The following is a 20,923-nucleotide window of genomic DNA, read 5'->3' on the forward strand; positions in this document are numbered from 1 at the left end:
GGCGACACCCATGAAACCTGGAAACACAAAATGGCAGCATGCATGAAAACTAATTTACAAAAATGGCATGAATGTGACAAGAATAATGTGAACAATTCACTTAACTCTTTGAGGGCTAAATATTTTTTCCAAAAAACTCAGTTTTCTGAAAAGCACACAATGCACTGGTTTCACACATAAATCAACATAAAATGTCTGTTGCTACGTGCTGTGGCTGCTGTTGGCGCCTGATCAGTACAGTAAATCAGCAGCTCTAGTCAGCATATGCTATACTGAAGTAGTGAGTCTTCAGCCGGGATTTAAAAGCTGAGGCCGATGGGGCATCTCTTATAGTAGCAGGCAGACCATTCCATAGTTTAGAGGCCCTGTAACTAAAAGCTCGACCTCCCATTGTTATTTTATTAATCCTTGGAATCATAAGCAGACCAGCATCTTGAGATCTTAATATTTCGCTCTGAAACAAGTTCAGTGCTACAAATAGCTGGGGACCGATAGGCTGATGCTGGTACCTCACTTCCGTTTTCCATCTCCAGATCATTTGAATGAAAGTTTGATTCAGCGATAATATATAAAATGTCCATGGAGCGTCTTGTTTTACACATTTGCTTTAGTCTCACCAGATGTCGCTGCCATTTTAGAGGCCATTTGCTCTTCACTACTCCTGCACACGTAGGGAATCAAAGTCAAATCAACAGAGCTACGTAACTTTCCTTCAAGCAAAGAGAGTCGAACTAAAACGTAAGGGTGAGTTTTGTCATAGTTTACAGCCGATTACCGTCCTCTACCCCTGAATTTCGACAAAAGTCAACATTAGCCCTGAAAGAGTTAATAACAGGGTAAGTGTCTGTGTGTCCATCCAGCTGCTATGTCTTTGTCATTCCAGCAGAATGCACTTCACAAACATTTGAAGTAATGCAGTTTGTTACTACAAATGTATGTGAAGTGCCATCTGCTGGAATGACAAATGCAATGCATTTCATTACTACAAGTGAATGCAACATTATTTGTTAAAACATGGCAATCATGTAGTGTCTTCATCTTCTGCTGTGCCTTTACTAAGTAATTAGAACCCTTCCATTTTTTCACATTTTGCTATGTTACAGCTTTGTGCTAAAATCATTTAAATTCATTTTTTCACACATCTAACAACACTAAATACCACAGAATGAAAAACGAAAACAGGATTTGAGAATTTTTTGCAAATTAATAACAAGTAAAACACCGAAATAGCCTATTGACAGGAGCACTTAGACCAGGGGTGGGCAAAGTCAGTCCTGGAGGGCCGCAGTGGCTGCAGGTTTTTGTTCCAACCCAGTTTCTTAATTAGACAGCAATGCTTGCCAATAATTTAATTTCATGGCTTGCTAGTGCTTTAACTCTACCAAGTCAAGTCATTCTCATATCCTAGATTTTTTTCCCTTTCTAAGGATATCATCCAAATTATATGAAGGCTAAAATGGATGAGTAATTCTCAGTCCTTCATTTTCTTTCTCTTTCTTTCTCTTCACTTTCCTTCCTTGCTAATAAGGAGCAATTAAAAACCAAGAATACACCTGTTTTCAATAAGGGTTCAAAATCTTAGCGAGCGAGATAACTAAAGTGAAGCAGAAGTGTTACTTGAGCAATAAGTGCTTCTTATTACGCAATTAGGTTGGAACAAAAACTTGCAGCCACTGCGGCCCTCCAGGAATGACTTTGCCCACCCCTGACTTAGACCCTTCACTTAGTACTTCACTGAAGCCCCTTAGACAGCAATTCCAGTCTGGAGTCTTCTCGGGTCTGACATGACAAGCTTCACACACCTGCATTTGGTGCTTCTTTGCCCTTCTTCTCTGCAGGTCCTCTCAGGCTCTGTCGAGGTAGATGGAGACCGTTAGTGATAATGTTTATTGCAGCCTAATATAACTTAATTTGTACTTTATGCATTAAAACATTAACTGAAACAAATTAATTCAGTGTTAGGAGCTACAAAACCTAAAACTGGGAAACTTCAACTGCAGGTTTGACAGGGCAAGTGGCAGAAAGAAAGCCATTTCTTAAAGAGCAAAATAGGGCCTTGAAATGCGGACGGTGGACGGCTGCAGACTGGACAAAGTCTCCTCAGCACAGTAGAAACTGACACTTGCTTTTTTCGACCTGCACTTTTAAGCTGTGCTTGAAGCTGTTGTGCTGTATGGCGCCTATCGTACAAGCTGGGGACCTTCAGAAACTTGTCTTCTGATTGGCTTGTGACTTTGGGTCCTCCAGATCTCTTCCAATCAGAGTTTCTTCTGTTTTCCAATAGCCTTCGGATTGTGTTACACAACACCATACTCAATGATACTTGGACCTTTTTTTGTGCAGTTTCTATAAATGAACGGCCTACACTTTCTGAGGGTATTTAACGCCCTGTGTCATTTCAGTTGTTAATTGCCATTTTCTTTTCTTTCAGATGGTGTAGTAACATGGTCTGTTCCCACTCTGCTTTAAGACAGATTAAGGGTTTCTAAGTAATCAAGAGAAGTCAGGACTCCTGTGCAAACTGCCTGCTTCAAATTGCAAAGCTGAATTTCCCTTAATTGCTACAGCAAATCTGTAGGTCGTAACCTATTGGCTGCTCCCTGAAGAAGACCGATTTGTAATATTCCGAAATGTCCTTTTTTTTCTGCTTTTGCTAACCTAAACTTTAAATTTAAACCTCTGGCAGTTTGCTGCTTACCTTTTCACCATTTTAGGTCATTCATTGCATTTTAACTGATTGCATTTTAAGAAAAACTGGAAAAACTGAGGTGTTCTAAAACTTTTGCCTGGTAGTGTATATAAAAGGTCCAAACCCTACAAGCACCATCTCTCTGGAATCCTTGTCTATAGAGATGGCTCCTTCATTCCAAGTGTTCCCAAACCTTTAGAGAGTGGACATTCATTTGGCCCCTCTGTGCTGCTCGGTTCACCGACAATAGCGCGATAGACATATGCTTATACATTTTCTGAGGTTTTGCCCTCCTGACATGGCCAATCTGTCTGCTGTAAAGCCACATTTGCTTAGTGATGTGCTTTGTGATGGTGGGCACTATGAAAGCTGCTCTATAAAACAAAGTGATTGGTGCAGTTTGTCAAAGCCCAGCAGATGGTATGTTTGCACTAATGGAAGTCCTGTTGGCCTGCCAGTTGACACACTGATTCCCAAGCAGGTGTAGCTGGTACATTGACTGAGACACTGGCGTATTTACTTTCATGCTAATTCCAGTACTCTGCAGGTTATATTGACTCTTAAACTGGCAGAAGACATCTGAAGATTAATCCAATAATTGAAAGACCAATGGGTTCATCTTTTCAGTGCACTCTTTAACTAATCCTGTGGAGTAAATATTCAAGCTCTTCGTGTTTTTGGGGCTGAATGCCGTACTGGTGCCAACATGCTGTTAGCTGTCTGCCAGGCTCACTGGGTTGATAGTCAATGGGCACATCCACTTCACTTGCACTGCCTTGATGTCTTCCACTATTGAATATAAATGTATAAGATGGAGAGGATTCATGCCCTTTGATTCAATCTTAATTTCTAAAACCAGTTAATCAACGTACCCATAATAATAAATCCTGGTTTGTGTTTTTTTATCGACCTTCAATTTTCCAGACCTTTTGTAATCAGATGTTACCTGTAAGCTGCAGACTCTTAGAGTGAACAACTTTACTTTTATCCACTGAAATGAATGTCAGTCTGTCCCTAATAGTAATAACAATAATACAAAATAATAATAATAATACAAAATAATAATAATACAAATTATTATAATAATAATAAAACAAAATAATAATAATAACACAAAATAATAATATATATATTAAAGTTTTGAGATTAATAGTTGAATGCTACATTTTCAAAAGTCCTGCAAAATTAACATAAGCAAACAGATTTCAGTTGGCCTTGTGGGTATCTTTCTATAGGTAGATGTATCATATAGGTATAAATCAGATATGATTGGGTTGAATTCTCAAACCTTTTTATCTCTCTTTACAATAGCAGCACCTATAAAATATTCATCCCCTCATAAGTTTTCACATTTTATTGTTATACAAGACCGAATCACAGTAAATTTATTTTGCCGTTTTTAACACTTATCAACAGAAAATGACTCTTTAATGTCAAAGTGAAAACAAATCTCTACAAAGTGAACTAAATCAATTACAAATATGAAATAAAATATTTGATCTTCTGCGGTGGGTTGGCACCCTGCCCAGGATTGGTTCCTGCCTTGTGCCCTGTGTTGGCTGGGATTGGCTCCAGCAGACCCCCGTGACCCTGTGTTCGGATTCAGCGGGTTGGAAAATGGATGGATGGAATATTTGATCTTGTAAGTATTCACCCCCATTAATATCCTCACTGGTACAGCCAATTGGTTTCAGAAGTCCCTGAATTAGTGCAATGGAGGTCACCTGTCTGGGGTTTCAGTCGATTGTAGTATAAATACACTTGTATGTGTAAAGGGCAAGGTGTGGTGTGCCAGTATGGTGGTCTAAAAAATAAAGACAAAAGAACAGCTCAGTGGAAAGGTGACTGAAAAGCAAAGTCAGCTAATGGAGGCAAGAAAATATCCAAGTCACTACATATATTTTATGAAATGAAAATAGTACAGCATATCTGGAACTCTGCCATCCACCAATACTGAGTGATTGTGCAAGAAGATGAAGAGTGATTGAGCCAACAAAAGACCAATGAGAAGGAATTACAAGTTGCAGTAGCTCAGCCAGAAGAGACTCTGCAGACAACAACTGCTGTACTGGTGCTTTACCAGTCACAACTTTATGGGAGAACACCAAAAGAGAAAAAACAAACATGACATCTCAGGTAGAGTCCACCAGAAGGTATCTCGGAAACTCTCCTCGTTCTATGGTCTCATGAGACAAAAATGTGTTTTCTGGTCACCAGACTCAATGCCATGTTTGGCATAAGCCAGAACACTGCACATTACCAAAAAGACACCATTCCCTCCGTGAAGCATGTTGGAAGCTTGTGAAGGTAAAATGAATGCAGAAAAATACTGGAAAATCCCAGAGGAAAACTTGATGCAGTCTGAGAGAAACCTGTGCCTTGTTGTTTTCCAGTAAGACAACAACCCTGAGCAGGATACAGGAATGGCTTATAAACAACAACATTAATGTTCTGAAATGGCTGAGTCCTACTGCTCTCCATACGACATGACAGAGCCTGAACAGTTTTGTAAAGAGGAATGAGAAGAAATGGCAGTGTGCAGATGTGCAAAGCTGATAGTGAGAAACCTGAGCACACTGACTGAAGGCTGTCATGGCTGCCAAAGTTGCATCACCTAAATACTGACAAGTGTAGAAGAATAGGGTAACATAGCAGTCATCATAAAGAAATAGCATAAAGAGTTAATAAATGTCAGAAACCTGTTCAGGCACACCAGGAAACCAAATAAAGGTCAAGTGAACAACAAAATGTACACTGAGATGGTCAAATAAATAAAGAATGTACCGGAAGAAAGGTCGATGTAATATACAAAATGTATTGAAGGATGACTAAGAGATGACTAAGAAATGAGCAGATGTCCTATGAACAACGAGAATGGACAGTTGTTATATGCACAGAAATTTCAGGAGTGGTGGCTCAACTCAAGGGTATAAAGAAGAAGCAGAATATAATATAATAGACTTTTATTTTATATACAGTAAGTCGTTTGGGTGTAAACCACTGTTTCTTTCTTGAATAAGATGTTAAATTTCTACCGCACTGTGGGGGGGGGGATACTTACACAATCAGTTATTTTGTGTTTTGTATTTGTAATTAATTTAGACCACTCTGCGGAGATCTGTTTTCACTTTGACATTAAAGAAAAGAAATAAATGGCCTACTGAAATGAAAACAGTTAAAAGACTGAAGCTCTACACCCCAGCTGTGTGTCACAGTGTATTATGGTTACTTAGGTGGTTCAGATTAAGAAGGGAAGGAGAGATATAAAAGTTGGAAAAATAAAACAATGCAATTTATATAAAAATATAAAACTTTATTGAATCAACTAAAGTGCAACACGTTTTTGCTTACTCCTTTTGCAATGCACAAACAGGGCATTTTCAGTAAAACAAATGGATTACAGTACCACTTTACATAGGTAATATAAATTATAGTACAAAACTATACATCAAGCTATTTACACAATTTACACAAATGTTTTATGTCCGAGATTAATCTTCCTAGCCAATGCTACATTTAATAAAGCCACATGTGAAATGTGTTGTTGACAAATATTTTTAAGGCTACCATCCCAGTGTGGCCATGCTGAATAGTTCACTCATGGAAGTCAAGCAAGCACAGGTTTGATTTCGTTATTTCTTCTGAGAAATCAGGAGGACATTTACAAATGGAAGTCAGGACCCGAGGCGATACAGTGGCGTGTAAAGTAAAACGGGAAGATGGTGCAATGACTCGATCAGCAGGAGCACCAGATGGTTTAATAACAGAATTATGCAGCAGTCCACAAAGTGTCTTCTAACTCGCAGCTGCATCAGCATGTCAGCTGTCTTCCACTCACATCAACAAGATGAAACCCAGCTGTGTGCACCTGCTTCTAAAGGAGGGCATTGATTGGGTCGCTGCTGTGTCCGTCTGAGATGAACCGTTGGCTGATTGGAGGATTATGTTAAATTGCAGATCATCACAGTCAAGGAAATGCTACTTTAAAATGCTGCTAGTAGGAATCTTTCAGTGCGAATTACTTTGCGAATGCATTTGAGTTCGGACTCGGAGGCGATTAGGGAGACATGTTATATCCTATTTTTGTGGATCACTGTAGCCCTTCTGCTGACTCAACTACTAAAATAAAAAAATAAAAAGATTCCACTGCTCGAGTACAATCCATTGAACAATGGAGGGCATTTCATTCAAATCCCACCACAAATAGGGGTTGTCAAGACACATCAGACCAAACACAAAGGACGACCACACAGCTGACTTCTTTCACACTTTCTATAAACAATACACTTTACTACATACATAAGCAAAAACTGCAGACTGAGGCCAGTCCTTGTATTTGAATTTTGGGATACTTATATTTGTGCAGCATGTCAGGTTATGTCCAAAGATGCCACCATCGTTGTTTTTGGTAGAAATAAAACAGCTACGTTTATTTTCTGAGCTGCCAGCTTAGCAAAGTTCTTAATGTATGCAAATCAATATTGCAAATGCCTGTTTTAGCTTTACTCTCAAGCCAAAGGATCATGCCAGCTCCCTACCTGGGTATATTTTTGGTACAGCAGGCCTACTATTTAAATCAAATCTCCTAAATAGGAACTCCACCTTTCAATTGTCATTTTCAGTTTTCTTCATGGTCTCATAGTAAAAAGTTTGAAGTCCTGTATCTGGTAACTCGATTGAGTGATTCAGTTGTCATTGTCATAATCATCAAACATCCTTCGATGGTTTGTGGACAAGAAGATATCGTTGTCCTGGGGACAGTTGTGATGGCAGGAGCAGGTCCTGATAAACATCATTTTTCGGTGGAACTTGTCCCCTTCTGGGCACCTGAATTCCACCTCCATGGTACCCGTTGTGTGTGGAGTGCAACAGCGGCCATCAGTGCACACCCCACAAAATTTTGGCTTGTACGTACGTGTGCTGGTGCAGCCGGAAAGCTCATATCTCATAGCCTTGGTGGTCTTAGGAGTACGCACACACTTTTTTCCTTTCTGCAATACAGAATAGACACAAAAAAATATAACATTCAAGGCATTAAGGCAAAAGGATATCTGAGTTGCTCCCTGGTCTTATTTTAGGATAGGAATAGTCGTGAGTCCAGACATTGTAAAGAGGCGTGATGGTTAGATTGAATGTGTGTGTTCAGACAGTAACTAACACTTGGCAAAGCTTCATTTGAGGCGGTGTGTAGTGCAGGAGGAAGGACGCCATCTACTGAATGTGGAGATGAAGGAAGTCTAACTTTACCAATGTTGTTCATTTTACTTGGCATTTATTCCCAGCTGCTTTATCATTCAGATGCAGTTTGTTCTTGCTTTGCATTCCATGCCACCCCAGATGAGCCGAGTCTCCATAAGAGTACAGAAACAGTGGCTACAGGTGATGGATATGTGAATGAGAAAAATCACAGCGATCATAATAAAAAGGAGAAAATAGCTTATCTTAACACTGAAAAAGTAAAGAAATGTAAAGAAAATACTTATGAATGTTTTATACCCGAATGCTGTGTCTCTGTATTTTTATTTTTTAAGAGTGGAAATAACCTTTCCTTTTGTAGATATGTGCTTAGGCAGTCACACTAATGAAACTCTCCACTAACTCCATAATATTTTAAGATGAAGATACCATATTAAAAATCTACTAATCTAATGAAAAAATAATCTTACAATTCATAAATATGAATGGGGAAACACATTGGCAGCACTGCTGCTTTGCAGTGAGGAGACCGATGTTTGCATCCCGGGTGTTCCCTGCATGGAGTTCGCATGTTCTCCCCTTGTCTGTGTGTCTAATTTCCCTCTCACAGTCCAAAGACAAGCAGGATAGGTGGTTTGCCGTTGCTAGTTTGGCCCTTGTGTGTGTGTGTGTGTGTGTGTGTGTGTGTGTGTTCACCTTGTGATGGTCTGCTGCTCTGTCCAGGTGTCATTCCTGCCTTGTACCCAATGCTTGCTGGGATAGGCTCCAACTGTCCAGCAACCCTACCCTGGATTAGCAGGTTAAGAAAATGGATGGATACTTATAGGGAAGAGGGTGACTTGTAACTGTAACAATATGAGAATATAAACAGAATATAAATATAATAACTTTTAAAAGTAAGCATAGAAAACCAATGTCCGATTCTGCTACATATTTTTTTAAAGCAGAATTGAAACAAAGCTCACACTGCCATCTTTTGGCAATTGAGGAAAATACAATCTAAGATATCTGAGGAGGTCTACATCTTAGAAAAGTCATCAGGCTTTTAAAGGGCCAGAAAACAAGGGTCTGCAGACTGTCAATATGGACCTGGCAGGATAGATGCTCTCAGTGAATTTAATGTGGAAAAAAAATTGGGACTGTAACAAAAGTACAGAGAAAAAAAAATAAAAGCAAATTAACACAATGGTCTGAGATGCAAACTTTTCATCCACCCAGTTTCTTTTTAGGTTTACTTGGTCTGTTACAGGGTCACAGGGTCTGGCTGCAACAGACGCAAAGCAGAAAGGAGTCCGGCGTGTACTGCTACCCCATTGCTGGACACACTCGCACATGCTCCATTCTGGAGTAGCCAGTTATCCTGAAAATTCTGACTTTAGGAAGTGGGGAAAAAACCAGAGGGCCTGGAGCTGTGAGGCAGAGGTGCTAACCACTAATATTTACTTCAGTTTAATGGATACAAAAAGTGGTCCCTAATTCTTTTTCTACTATTTTACATTCATTTACAATGAATTGGGAGTGCTTACAACTACAGCAGTACGTGCATCCTAATAACCGCAGCACCACAATTCTCAAGCCCAAATAATGCAGTTAAGTGTCAAAGGAGGCTGGAGCCTATACATATAAGACAAGGCTCAATGGAGGATCCGAGTAAAATATTAACCCTATACTCACACTGGACCAAATTTTAATTACTAAGTAACTTAACATATATATCTTTGAGATGTAGGAAGACATCCCGCACAGAAATGATCAGGCACACTTATTACAAAATGTAGCTGTTAAGTATACATTTAAAGCATCACTAAGTGTTTATTCCACCTGGTTTTGTTACTTTGCATTGGATTTTAGTTGCATGTATTCCTTTTTCCACATCTGTAGTGATCTTTAGTTAGTTAGTGATTCTCCCTTTGTCACTGTGACATTTCTTTGGGGTACTTCCATATTTATGAGGACATGGAGATTAAAATTAATTAGCGACTCTAAATTAGCTCCAATGTGTGTGTATGCATGTGAGATTGAGTGGGCCTGGCAATAATTTGGCATCCTTACCTTTTTAGCTAAATGCAAGCAATTTTGTTTTTATTAATCAATTTTCAGAACCTGATTTTTCCTCTAAATTATTAAACAAAACCAAACCTTGCTGAGATGCCAGACTTTCCTAGGCCCACTCATCAGCATTCATTTACTATATTTGCTACATGTAACTGAATTTAAAGTTGTGGCTGAGGTTTAGTTGGCACTAAAGTCTGTTGTTACTGTTTTTATTAATTTTTTTTCTAATTAGGTTAACAGGCTCCTACGTGTAATATTCTTCCAAAAGAAATTCTTAACACTAATCTGATAAGTCACACTTTCTAAAAAATGCGTCCATTTCTGAAACTCACCTTGATATCCCTCTCCTGGAAGCCTTCACAGGGGCGAACCATGCAGAGGCGGCTTTGCTTTTCCAGTTGACACTGTTCATTGTCATTGGTGACACGGGTTGAAATGCCCATGCCACAACTCTTGGAACACTCACTCCATTCTGTTGTCTGAACGATGCAGTTCTCTTGCGGACTTTCTGTTTCGGAGTTGAATGCTGGGACTTCTTGATACACTAATGGGAAAGCAGAATATCGCATAAAAAGACAAGTGGGTGAGCAGCATTTTATTGGCACAGCAGTGTAGACTACCCACTAATCCAACTTGAATAGTGAAAACAAAGTGCCCTTTCAAACAGAGTCCTGACGTGAAATTGACAATAGTCAGCCACTTATACATATACAATTTTAAGCATTCATTTTTTTCCTAGGTAACCTATCTAAGCAGCAGGACCTTTATTTGCTTGCTGAGTTGCCTAAATAAAATAGTTTGCTTTCAGACAGATGACAATAGGTATTTGATATGTAGGACCCAAACATTATATAAAAGTCAAACATCCCTTTGTCTTCCTGTTCTGTTGCTTGCATCTCTGCAACTATAGAAAAGTGAGCAAACATACAACTCCATGCAACCCTCACAAACCTGCCATGACAGCCTGATACTGGTCAGCTTGCTGCTTCTGGTCACACACCCAGTCCTCACAGCACTTGCCAGGGATCTTGATACGTCGAGGGAATGGACAGTCAGGCGAGGGCAGTTGCATATCATTGGCACACGTCGGGACACAGCCGATTTCCCCGTTCATGCATATGCAATGGTGTTTGCAGCTGGGTTGAAATGTCTCTCCACTACGGTAAATAACTCCACCCAGGTCACACGTAGCTCCTTCTTGGGCTTTAATATCAAGAAATATCACAGAAGAAGCATCAGTTCTGTCCACTCTTTTGTCAGAAGTTAAAATCAAACATCCCCGGATAGCCCCGAACTTCAAGGGAGCCTCTTCTAATTAAGAGGCATTTCAGTGTCTAAACAGCTTCACTCCTTGAGCAAATAAGAATATGTTACAAATTATACATATGTCACAGAAGCTTGAACAGCTCAGTAGCTCTCGTGTTTTCCATGTTTGCTTTTTCAGTGTGCAATTAATGCTCATCCTTTTATCCTTAATTTAACTATATAAAGAACACAGAGGGAATCAATGGCAGCACAGTGCTCAGTGCTTGTGCCTCACGACACCAAAGGCTCATATTCTATTTATGGCCCAGTCACTATACGGTGTTTGCATGCTAACAATTATACTGTATTATTAATCCACCCCATTTCCATTTTCTGAACCCATTTATTCCAATACAGTGATTTGAGAGCTGGAACTTTTCCCCGAAGAATGAGATACATGGCAAAAATCAAACCCTGCATAAAGTGCCAGTCCGTCTTAAGGCTCAGTCATGCATACACCCACAGGGTCATTTCAGTGGCACTAATTAGCCCTCCTTACACTTTCATATTTTTATTTCCAGAAGGTTTCATCTACAGGTAAACTCTCATCTGCTTATCCAAAACAATAGCGGAACTGGGGCTCAAGAGCCTCGGTAGTGTTCCTCCGTATTCAATTCAAAACAAAAACAACTTTACCTGATTTTTCACAGATTTCAACCTGATGATTCACAGAGATGAAAATGGATCCAAAACATCAAAAGAGACAAATGTCCTATCTTTTATATGCTGTAAATGTATTTACTGTACTTGCAAGTCAGTTTTGCTACATACTGTATACCACCAATGGTCAAAGTGTAATTGTTCTTTGCTATAAACCGCCATTCTGACAAAATGTAAGACAAATTGAAACGGCCTTTGGCTTTGTAAGGTTACTGCTGATTTTGTGAGAAGGACTACTGACCCCACATTTTTTGAGATGTTCAAGGAAAGCCCACACAAACAAATGAAGAACGTACAATCAATCAGACCCACCCTATGGATCTTTGAAATTGCAGGAAGTACTGAATACAGTATTAATGTATTTATTTCAATATGTATTCTTTTCATGTTCTGAATCAAAAATAAAATGTATTGACCCGAGTTAAAAAGTGCTTCAGCTCTCTGCAACATTTCATTGATTCAGGAAACAGAGAGATGAATAAATTAAATCAAGAACGATCAGAAGGAGAGTCTATTAGTCTTACAAAAGCAGTGGCATTGTTATCCTGAAAGAATTTGAGGTTTGTCTGATTGATGTAAATACAAGAGTCTGTCTTGGCACCGCTGCATTTTTAAAAAGCATTTGCCTTTCATAACAAGTTCTACGGTATATCTCAAAATTCTTTACCAAGCAATTTAAAATAGTATGATTAATAATATAATTAATTATAATTATAATAAAATTAATAGGGCGGCACGGTGGCGCAGTGGGTAGCGCTGCTGCCTCGCAGTTGGGAGACCTAGGGACCCGGGTTCGCTTCCCGGGTCCTCCCTGCGTGGGGTTTGCATGTTCTCCCCGTGTCTGCGTGGGTTTCCTCCGGGTGCTCCGGTTTCCTCCCACAGTCCAAAGACATGCAGGTCAGGTGGATTGGCGATTCTACATTGGCCCTAGTGTGTGCTTGGTGTGTTTGTGTGTGTCCTGCGGTGGGTTGGCACCCTGCCCGGGATTGGTTCCTGCCTTGTGCCCTGTGTTGGCTGGGATTGGCTCCAGCAGACCCCCGTGACCCTGTGTTCGGATTCAGCGGGTTGGAAAATGGATGGATGGATGGATAAAATTAATATAATTCATCAATGCAGTGGGCTGGCGCCCTGCCCAGGATTTGTTTCCTGCCTTGTGACCTTTGTTGGCTGAGATTGGCTCCAGCAGACTCCCATGACCCTATGTTAGGATATAGCGGGTTGGAAAATGACTGGCCGACTAATTCATTAACAGTAAAGCGTATTGTATATACATTGAGTTGATAAAGCAAATGTTTTCAGGCAGGAAATCTAGTTTTAATGAAGACAACCCCCTGAAAAGGTAGTTGAAGTGGACGACAAAGCTTTTTTTCTTACTTGTTGGTGGGTCTTTCATTTGACTCACACCCAAAGATATACTGCTAAAGAGAAGTTCACGTCAACTGAAGTGGTGGTGGTCATGGTTGAAGTACTCACCCATACAGACTCCAGTCTCTTTATCGCTCAGGATGGAGTAATCGCAATACAAGCCCTTGTGTTGGTCGCATGGCTCCAGAATACTGCAGGGATCTCCAACTTGCTTTGCACAAACTTTGCAGCATCCACATCCATCCAGGATCAGGCTGGTACCCAAAGGGCAAATCGGATGTATTGAGGGGCATCTGCAGGGAAATGAGCAGTCCTCCCCCCAAACCTGTCAGCGTGAAAATGATAGTACATAAGTATTTTTAATCATTTTATTTTTGTAACATGAACATACTGTAGTAACTGGGATCTTTGCAGGTAACCTAAACCATCTATTTATTCAGGTGGTGAGGAGCCCAGCAGTAACAGAAATATGGAAGAACTAACACTGTAGGGGATGCAAAACCACTGCAGACCATTCATTATTTGTATGTAAATGTTTGGAAGCAGGGTGAAAATTATACCATGGCATTTAGGGGAGTCCATGGCATATTGACATCCCACTGTCGGTGGGATTACAAATAAAAATAACAGGCTGTTGAATGTAAGGAAGGTCTGACTGAAAGGAAACTGCCATTTCTTGAAGTACATTAGTGTTGTGTTCAAGTCTCTTTGTTTGAAGAAACTCCTTTTATTTCATCTCTGCAGTCTCAATTGCCTTGTGATTCTTACAGATATTTTTTTGCAAACCTTTTTTGTGAATGGCTATTTACTTCTGCTCTAATCTGTTACTCCGCTAAATACACACACATTTCAGAGATCAGAAGGCTCTTTGCTTCCATTTTTATGAACAGCAATGAATTCTACTCCTTCCTTTATTTCCCTACTGCTGGATTGAATTATGGGCTGGAAAGTCAGTGCAAATTGGGGTCACAGGGGCATGAGAGGACTTATGTGGTCAGTACACATAATCTGCTGGGCAGGCTAAGGTAGCAGGTCAGCAGCTCCTCAGATCTAAACTGGAGAGCGGCAGCATTCACTTGTATTACATTAATATTGCCAATTTTAGGCAGTTCTGCAAAACTGAATTTGTCTAGCAATGCTCTGTTGCTTTAAAGACTTAAAAAAGATAACAATGAATTGTGACAAGTGAGTTTGAACTTTTTATGTGGTTGTGAAAACACCTGACTAAGGCTCTTTACATTTATGTGCTACTGCATGAAACCCTAAAAAACAGCAGGCCAGTTTGTGATATGGCCACCACTTCATTGCCTAATGGCAAAACTGAAATGCAAAAATCACCAGAATCGTAAACCTGTGACAACAGTAAACATATTATATTGTATTTTTACATTTAAATTTACAAAAACTGGGGACCTGGGTTCGCTTCCCGGGTCCTCCCTGCGTGGAGTTTGCATGTTCTCCCCGTGTCTGCGTGGGTTTCCTCCGGGCGCTCCGGTTTCCTCCCACAGTCCAAAGACATGCAGGTTAGGTGAATTGGCAATTCTAAATTGGCCCTAGTGTGTGCTTGGTGTGTGGGTGTGGTGGGTTGGCACCCTGCCCGGGATTGGTTCCTGCCTTGTGCCCTGTGTTGGCTGGGATTGGCTCCAGCAGACCCCCATGACCCTGTGTTCGGATTCAGCGGGTTGGAAAATGGATGGATGGATGGAAGATATTAAAAATTGACCATTGCAATTATAATAAAAGCCCCACAGATTTTTACAAATAAGCTTGACTCATTTGAGGTGGGGGGCTGAGCCCAGTCCAGCTCCCTTGAATTTACATACCATAATATACATGGTGTGAGAGCTGCTGGTCTGCTCAATGGCATGTGGTAGACAATGTAAATCTCTAGAGAAAGTGTATATATAACCGACTTACCAATTCCACACAAAAGCCACCAAGTCAAGGTGGCCATTGCACCAACCCAGAATGCGAGTCATTTTTATGGGGCGATGCCAGTTTGTACTTGGCATTGGACCCCAGAATCTGTAGCGAACAGCCTGTTAACGATTTATTGTGAATAAGAAAACACTTGTTTGTCAAGCTTGTCTTACTTAGTGTGCTTATATTGCGCTAAAAGTAAAAATATCACCTATATGATTGAAAGCCAAGCAGCTGGAGAGAAGTGCAAAGCTTAGAAAAAATGTATCTAGCATGTCCTCTACTGGGTTTTAGTTAATATGCAATTTATCACTTTACAGGATAAACAATTCACACTTGTGGTGGAACTGATTCAGACAAGTTTGTTTTGCCTTGGACATGCTTAGTTCTCTCCACAAGGAATAATTTCATCTCTCTGACAGTATCATTACATGAAAGAATTTGCTTTGAGTCATTGCAAGTGCAAAGTAGTTGTAATTGTCGTATTGTCATGTGTACAGAGTATAGTAAATTTCTTACTTGCATGTCCAACCAGCATCAAACATGGTACCACTCCAGAGCCATGACACAAATGTATTAAGATAATAAGAACTACTAAGCTGCATGCAGACCAGTACCATTTTGAGAAGGGTCAGCATTCACACTTCAAAATATCATCCTGCGCCTCTAGTTGGAAATGCAGCCCATGGATGTTTGCCATCAGGGTACCACACAAACTGCCTTTCAGTATATTTCAGTAAGACGTCATAGCCAAGTGAGTGCATAGATGCAGCAGCATGGCAGGGCCACCAGAGAGAGGTGTTGTATTGCTAACTTCACTAAAACGTTTGACTTGACCTCTCATAATATAAAAATAAGACTTTGGAGTTAACATATTTTTAGTGACATCCTTAATTGTGAGAAAATGAGAGGAAAAGTGACATTGGCATCACAGTACTTAAAAAGAAAAAAGTGACGCAACAGAAAGAAAATTAATTTACAAATATACATTTTTATAAAGATTTTTTGTTAATTTCAGCTTCTTGTGGAATTTAATTTGGTTAAAACCAAGTCTTGAGAAGTCAATCAGATTGGCAAAAATGTACAAGTCAGAGATCAGAAAATGAAATGTCATGCTGTTAAAATGTTTAATACAGCTGCCAATGTTACAGTAATGCAGCTATGTATAAAGGCCTTCAGTTCTTCCATCTTGACCCTCACATTTGCTTTGGGTCCCATTTTTAATGGTTAAACCTGGTGAAATTGGGCATACATTGGGCAGATGTGCACAGTTCACACAGACAATGTACCATTTCTAATAAAAAATAAGTTAAGCAGCAAAACCCACACAATGAGAAACAGTGAGGTTAGGTGTGGGCCCAAAAAATTTGCTTAGGGCACCAAAAAGCTCTAAACTAGGAATGAAAGCTGCAGACGCTATGGCAAAGCACTGTACTACCTTCCCTTCAGACATTTTTGTATTAAAAAGAAATACTTGCTTGCACTTACTAAGTAAACAGCACAAAGGTGCATCTATTATAAAATGTATCAATGAAAAGCATCACTTGCTGTCTTCATAAGAAATATTTACAGTATGAATGCTTTGAAATCACTACAGTTGTTTTTGTCCTGCACCACCTGACCCAACATAGGCTATTTGACGCATCAGGATGCCTAGTTAAAAAAGATGTCGAGCTTTTTGGGGTTCCCCCCTATTTTTGGCCCTCTAGAAGCAAACCCCATCATTTCAAGGACATTTTTGGGACATAGTTTGTGCAGGAAATCACACCATTATGATGAAGAGTAAACTAATAGGTGTTTTCAGCAAAACTGATCAGAAGGACTTGAAGTTGTGCATAGCACATGAATCGACTCCAGGGGTTCACCCCTTAATGGGAATATGAGGAGTCTACGTTACTACTTATACAAAACTTTGCTTGGTAATATAGGCAGGTGGAGTTTTGTTTTATGCTCTTTCAAGATTGCTGATAACAAATACGATTTTTGATATCTGAAACTTTACTAGTGGTCCTAGTCCTCTACGATTTTTGATATCTGAAACTTTACTAGTGGTCCTAGTCCTCTAAGAGAAACTTCCAGAAAGTTAAACATGATAGATTTCAAACATGCATGTGTAGTACAGTTTTGGACTATTTCAAGGCCAATGATTACAGATATGGTGTTATTTTTGATCCTTTACTAAGGACCTACCTAGCCCTCTATGGACCTCTATCAGAGTGAAAATTACAAACATCTATTATAATTTAAGAACATTTAGACTTTGAACATTTAAATTGCAGCACCCAAATGTAAAATTCCTAATATATGACACAGCTATTCTTGTTCATTGAGTATATACAGTAACTCTGCATCACGAAGTAAATCATTATAGCCCTTATGAATATAAGTATGTAGAGGCATACGCTAATTCAGACTATTATTTTAAAAGTAATTCATATGGGCATATTATACAGTATCTGCACAAGGCTGGGACCAGACGCCAAATAATGTCAGTCCGAGTCGCTAATCGATACTACTTCTAGTTGTCTTTGTATGTTGGAAGAAACTGGAGTTGGCAGAGACGCCGAGTAAACCAAGCCCAGCAGTCGGACCAGGATTCGAGCATAAACTCCCGGCTGCCATCGTGATGTACCATAGGCCTACTTAATTAATTAACACTTCCAATAATAGTGTTCATCACATTCAGGAAAATTGATCAGTCGTAGCATATTTAAACAGATACACAAAATGAAAACCAGTCTTAATATTAAAAGCGTAGAAAATGTGGTCACAAATTAAACTCGGGAAGAATGACTGTCTGACACAGGCGCTTCACGGCTTGGGCGGCGGTTCAAACGTGGCGAGCGAACACTTCGTTTTCGAAATGGAAGCTTCAGTACTCAAGACAATAAAAGGGAGAGGAACCGAGTCGCCTGAAAACAACTTTCTTTTAATGCCCCGCCCACACATGCCTAACTGCACACTCACTCCGCCCCCCTTTGGCCCCACCCGACAATGCTTGAAAACAATGTGCACGCGCTGGTCGATCGTGATATAACTTGAACTTGGACTTCTAAAAAAAAATGTGCTGGAGCGGACTCCATATACATGACGACAACAGCTTCTATATTAACTTCCGGAGAATTGTACTTTGTTACCCAAACCTCCTATCGCTGTTTATGAACTTCTTAAGTTTTAATATCATGCTAAGGTATTCAGTTTCCATATAAGAGAGCCGTGCATTCTGGATAGGACGGAGGTCAATTTCATAATTCACTTTCACTCAAGTTACCCCACGTAAATTTAGGATCCCCAAACTCTACAACGTGTTTTTAAATATTTTAGATATGCCTATGTATTGAACCCGTGCCGCCCAGTGAGGGTGATACTTTCTCGTTTTGCAGCAGTGCAGCGCAGTCCTCAAAATGAAATACAAGAACACTAAAATGACCCACCTATTAATATTAACAACACAATAAGTTCCGAACTCCAGGGTCTGATCAATGCACAAGAATCCTAAAGTCTCAGAATCACTTAGCAATGACGGTGATGTTGCACTCGACATCTCTCAGTTCTTCTCTCTCTCTCTCTCTTTCTGCCAGATAGTTTCAGATTGCACGATTAAAGTCCCGAGTTGGGAGAGAAAATGAGAAACGTCAAGGTGAACGATCTCCGCTTGTACGGATTAAAATGATGCGAGACCCCGTGGATTACAGTCAAGCAGCCTCGTGTCAAATTTCCCCGAAACTGGCACTTACCATGCAGACGGCCACTGAAACGACGCACACTCGGACGAATACTTTTCCGTACATTTCAGCGCGATTCTTTTCCTCGCTCTCGGGAGTTATGTCCAAGAGTTCTCAATGTTAAGCTCTCGGGGAGTCTTGTTTGGAAGCAGAGCAATTTTCTGCGTTTAAATACTTTCCAAAGGGGTGTTGCCCAGGAGATGAGTGACATGCTTGGCAACCAAACCAGGCTCACAAAGTTTTCAAATTCCAGAAGACTTCTCCTTCTCCTGCAGGGTCTCGCAAAAAAAAAAAAAACAAAAAAAAAAAAAATGAGGATCATTCACATCCCTTGGAAATTGTAAGCGGAGGAGACGGGTTCTGAAGAGAGCTCTGATGAACTGCACAACAACTGTATATGCAATTTAACTGTCTGGATATATGTGTGAGTGTGTGTTGGGGTCATTGAAATCAGTCAATTTTCATATGTGAGGGGGCAGAAACTTCATGAACTTTTGTGCTTTAAATATAATTTTATGCTTTTATGTGGTATAGTTTACCTAGTATTTGCCATCATTTCTCTGAGTTTTTTCATGTTTCTACTCCACGATCTATCTATCTATCTATCTATCTATCTATCTATCTATCTATCTATCTATCTATCTATCTATCTATCTATCTATCTATCTATCTATCTATCTATCTATCTATCTGTCTGTCTGTCTGTCTGTCTGTTTGTCTGTCTTTTAAACCCACTTACCAAAGCAGGGCTGTGAGGAAGCTGGTGCCGGTCCCAGCAAGCAATGTGCAAAAGACAGGAAAAATACCTGGACAGGGTGCCAGCCCATCACAGGGTGAACACACACACAGTGGTGCCAATTTAGCATCACCAGTCTGCCCAATTTGTCTTAGGACTTTGGGAAACCAGAGCAATAAGAGGTAACCTGTATGGACATGGGGGGGATCAGCTGGAACTTGAACCCAATCCCCTTGTTATGAGGCAGTCTATCTATTTAAAAATAAAACTTCTGAAAAATAAGTTTAGATTCACATTTTGGCTATAATTCCTTCTTTTGCTTATATGATTTCCTTTAACAGATGTATGATTATGGAGACTTTATAAGTCCTGTATATAGATTTGTAATTTTAGCCAATCCAAACTTGGCAGGAGTTCATGCTTTCCATGGTGATGCTCAAAGTAATTAAAAAAAAAAAACAAGATATTGTTTCATATTGCTAAAATGCATCATAGGACGCACATCTGCACAATGCAATGCTGAATATGATCATGTAGCCTGTGATCTTTCTCTGGGTGACTATTTTAATGTCTGCTCCCTATGTGTTGTCACACAGATGATCCTAGTCCTTAACTTAGGCTGTAAGCTTAGTCAGAGGAAGATCCCTGGGCCATCTATCTATCTATCTATCTATCTATCTATCTATCTATCTATCTATCTATCTATCTATCTATCTATCTATCTATCTATCTATCTATCTATCTATCTGCTGTAGGATGCCCCCTAGTGCCAGCTTTGCCACATCAGTATATTCCTTTCTGATGTCCTCACTTGGTGCCATATTCATTTATTGACAAGTTTCAGTTTGTACTTATTACTTCACCTTAATTATATGATGCCAATGCGAATGCCCTACATCCGTGTTGGCAGGCAGGACCATAACAAACTTAACACTCACAAAGTGCCACTCACATATTAATTAAAAATCATGTGTGTCTTTCAAGGTTTGTCCATTTTTCTCTGCTGTTCAAGCTAGAAAATGACTTTTATACCTGAGTTGAACTAAACATGAGAGTAGGAAAAATAAACAGCTGGGCTTTGCAATTGGCATTGGAATTCAAATCTAAAAGCCTGACAAATGGGGACATCACTCTAATAAGAAAACAGGAAATATTCGGCATCAGTGGACACCAATCAATAAATCAGTGCAGCAGTGGGCTAGAAAGTATGGAAAAGGGCATCCTGTCAAGACACAGATGGCTGCTTTGATCTCTAGTGATCATAGTTAACTT

General features: G+C 39.9%; 1 protein-coding gene across 1 annotated transcript; it reads right to left on the reverse strand.

Moving 5' to 3' along the window:
• Positions 1-5,981: 5,981 nt before the first annotated feature.
• On the reverse strand, positions 5,982-19,093 carry ccn2b (cellular communication network factor 2b). The gene is made up of 5 exons (XM_028819014.2): positions 18,928-19,093; positions 13,379-13,595; positions 10,892-11,143; positions 10,273-10,484; positions 5,982-7,680 (listed from the first exon to the last, which is right to left on the reverse strand). Exons 1-5 carry the CDS (start codon positions 18,979-18,981, stop codon positions 7,375-7,377), a joined length of 1,041 nt encoding a protein of 346 aa, XP_028674847.1. The 5' UTR covers positions 18,982-19,093; the 3' UTR covers positions 5,982-7,374.
• Between the last annotated feature and the right edge of the window lie 1,830 nt (positions 19,094-20,923).

This window comes from Erpetoichthys calabaricus, chromosome 14, assembly GCF_900747795.2.
Source record: "Erpetoichthys calabaricus chromosome 14, fErpCal1.3, whole genome shotgun sequence".
Classification (NCBI taxonomy): domain Eukaryota; kingdom Metazoa; phylum Chordata; class Cladistia; order Polypteriformes; family Polypteridae; genus Erpetoichthys; species Erpetoichthys calabaricus.

Excerpts from the sequence above, each read along its gene's own strand:
- ccn2b (XM_028819014.2), bottom strand. The coding sequence starts at position 18,981 with ATGTACGGAAAAGTATTCGTCCGAGTGTGCGTCGTTTCAGTGGCCGTC. Across the intron at positions 13,596-18,927 it reads TTTCAGTGGCCGTCTGCATG|GTTTGGGGGGAGGACTGCTC; the intron begins GTAAGTGCCAGT and ends TCACGCTGACAG. Across the intron at positions 11,144-13,378 it reads AGAGACTGGAGTCTGTATGG|CCCAAGAAGGAGCTACGTGT; the intron begins GTGAGTACTTCA and ends TTGATATTAAAG.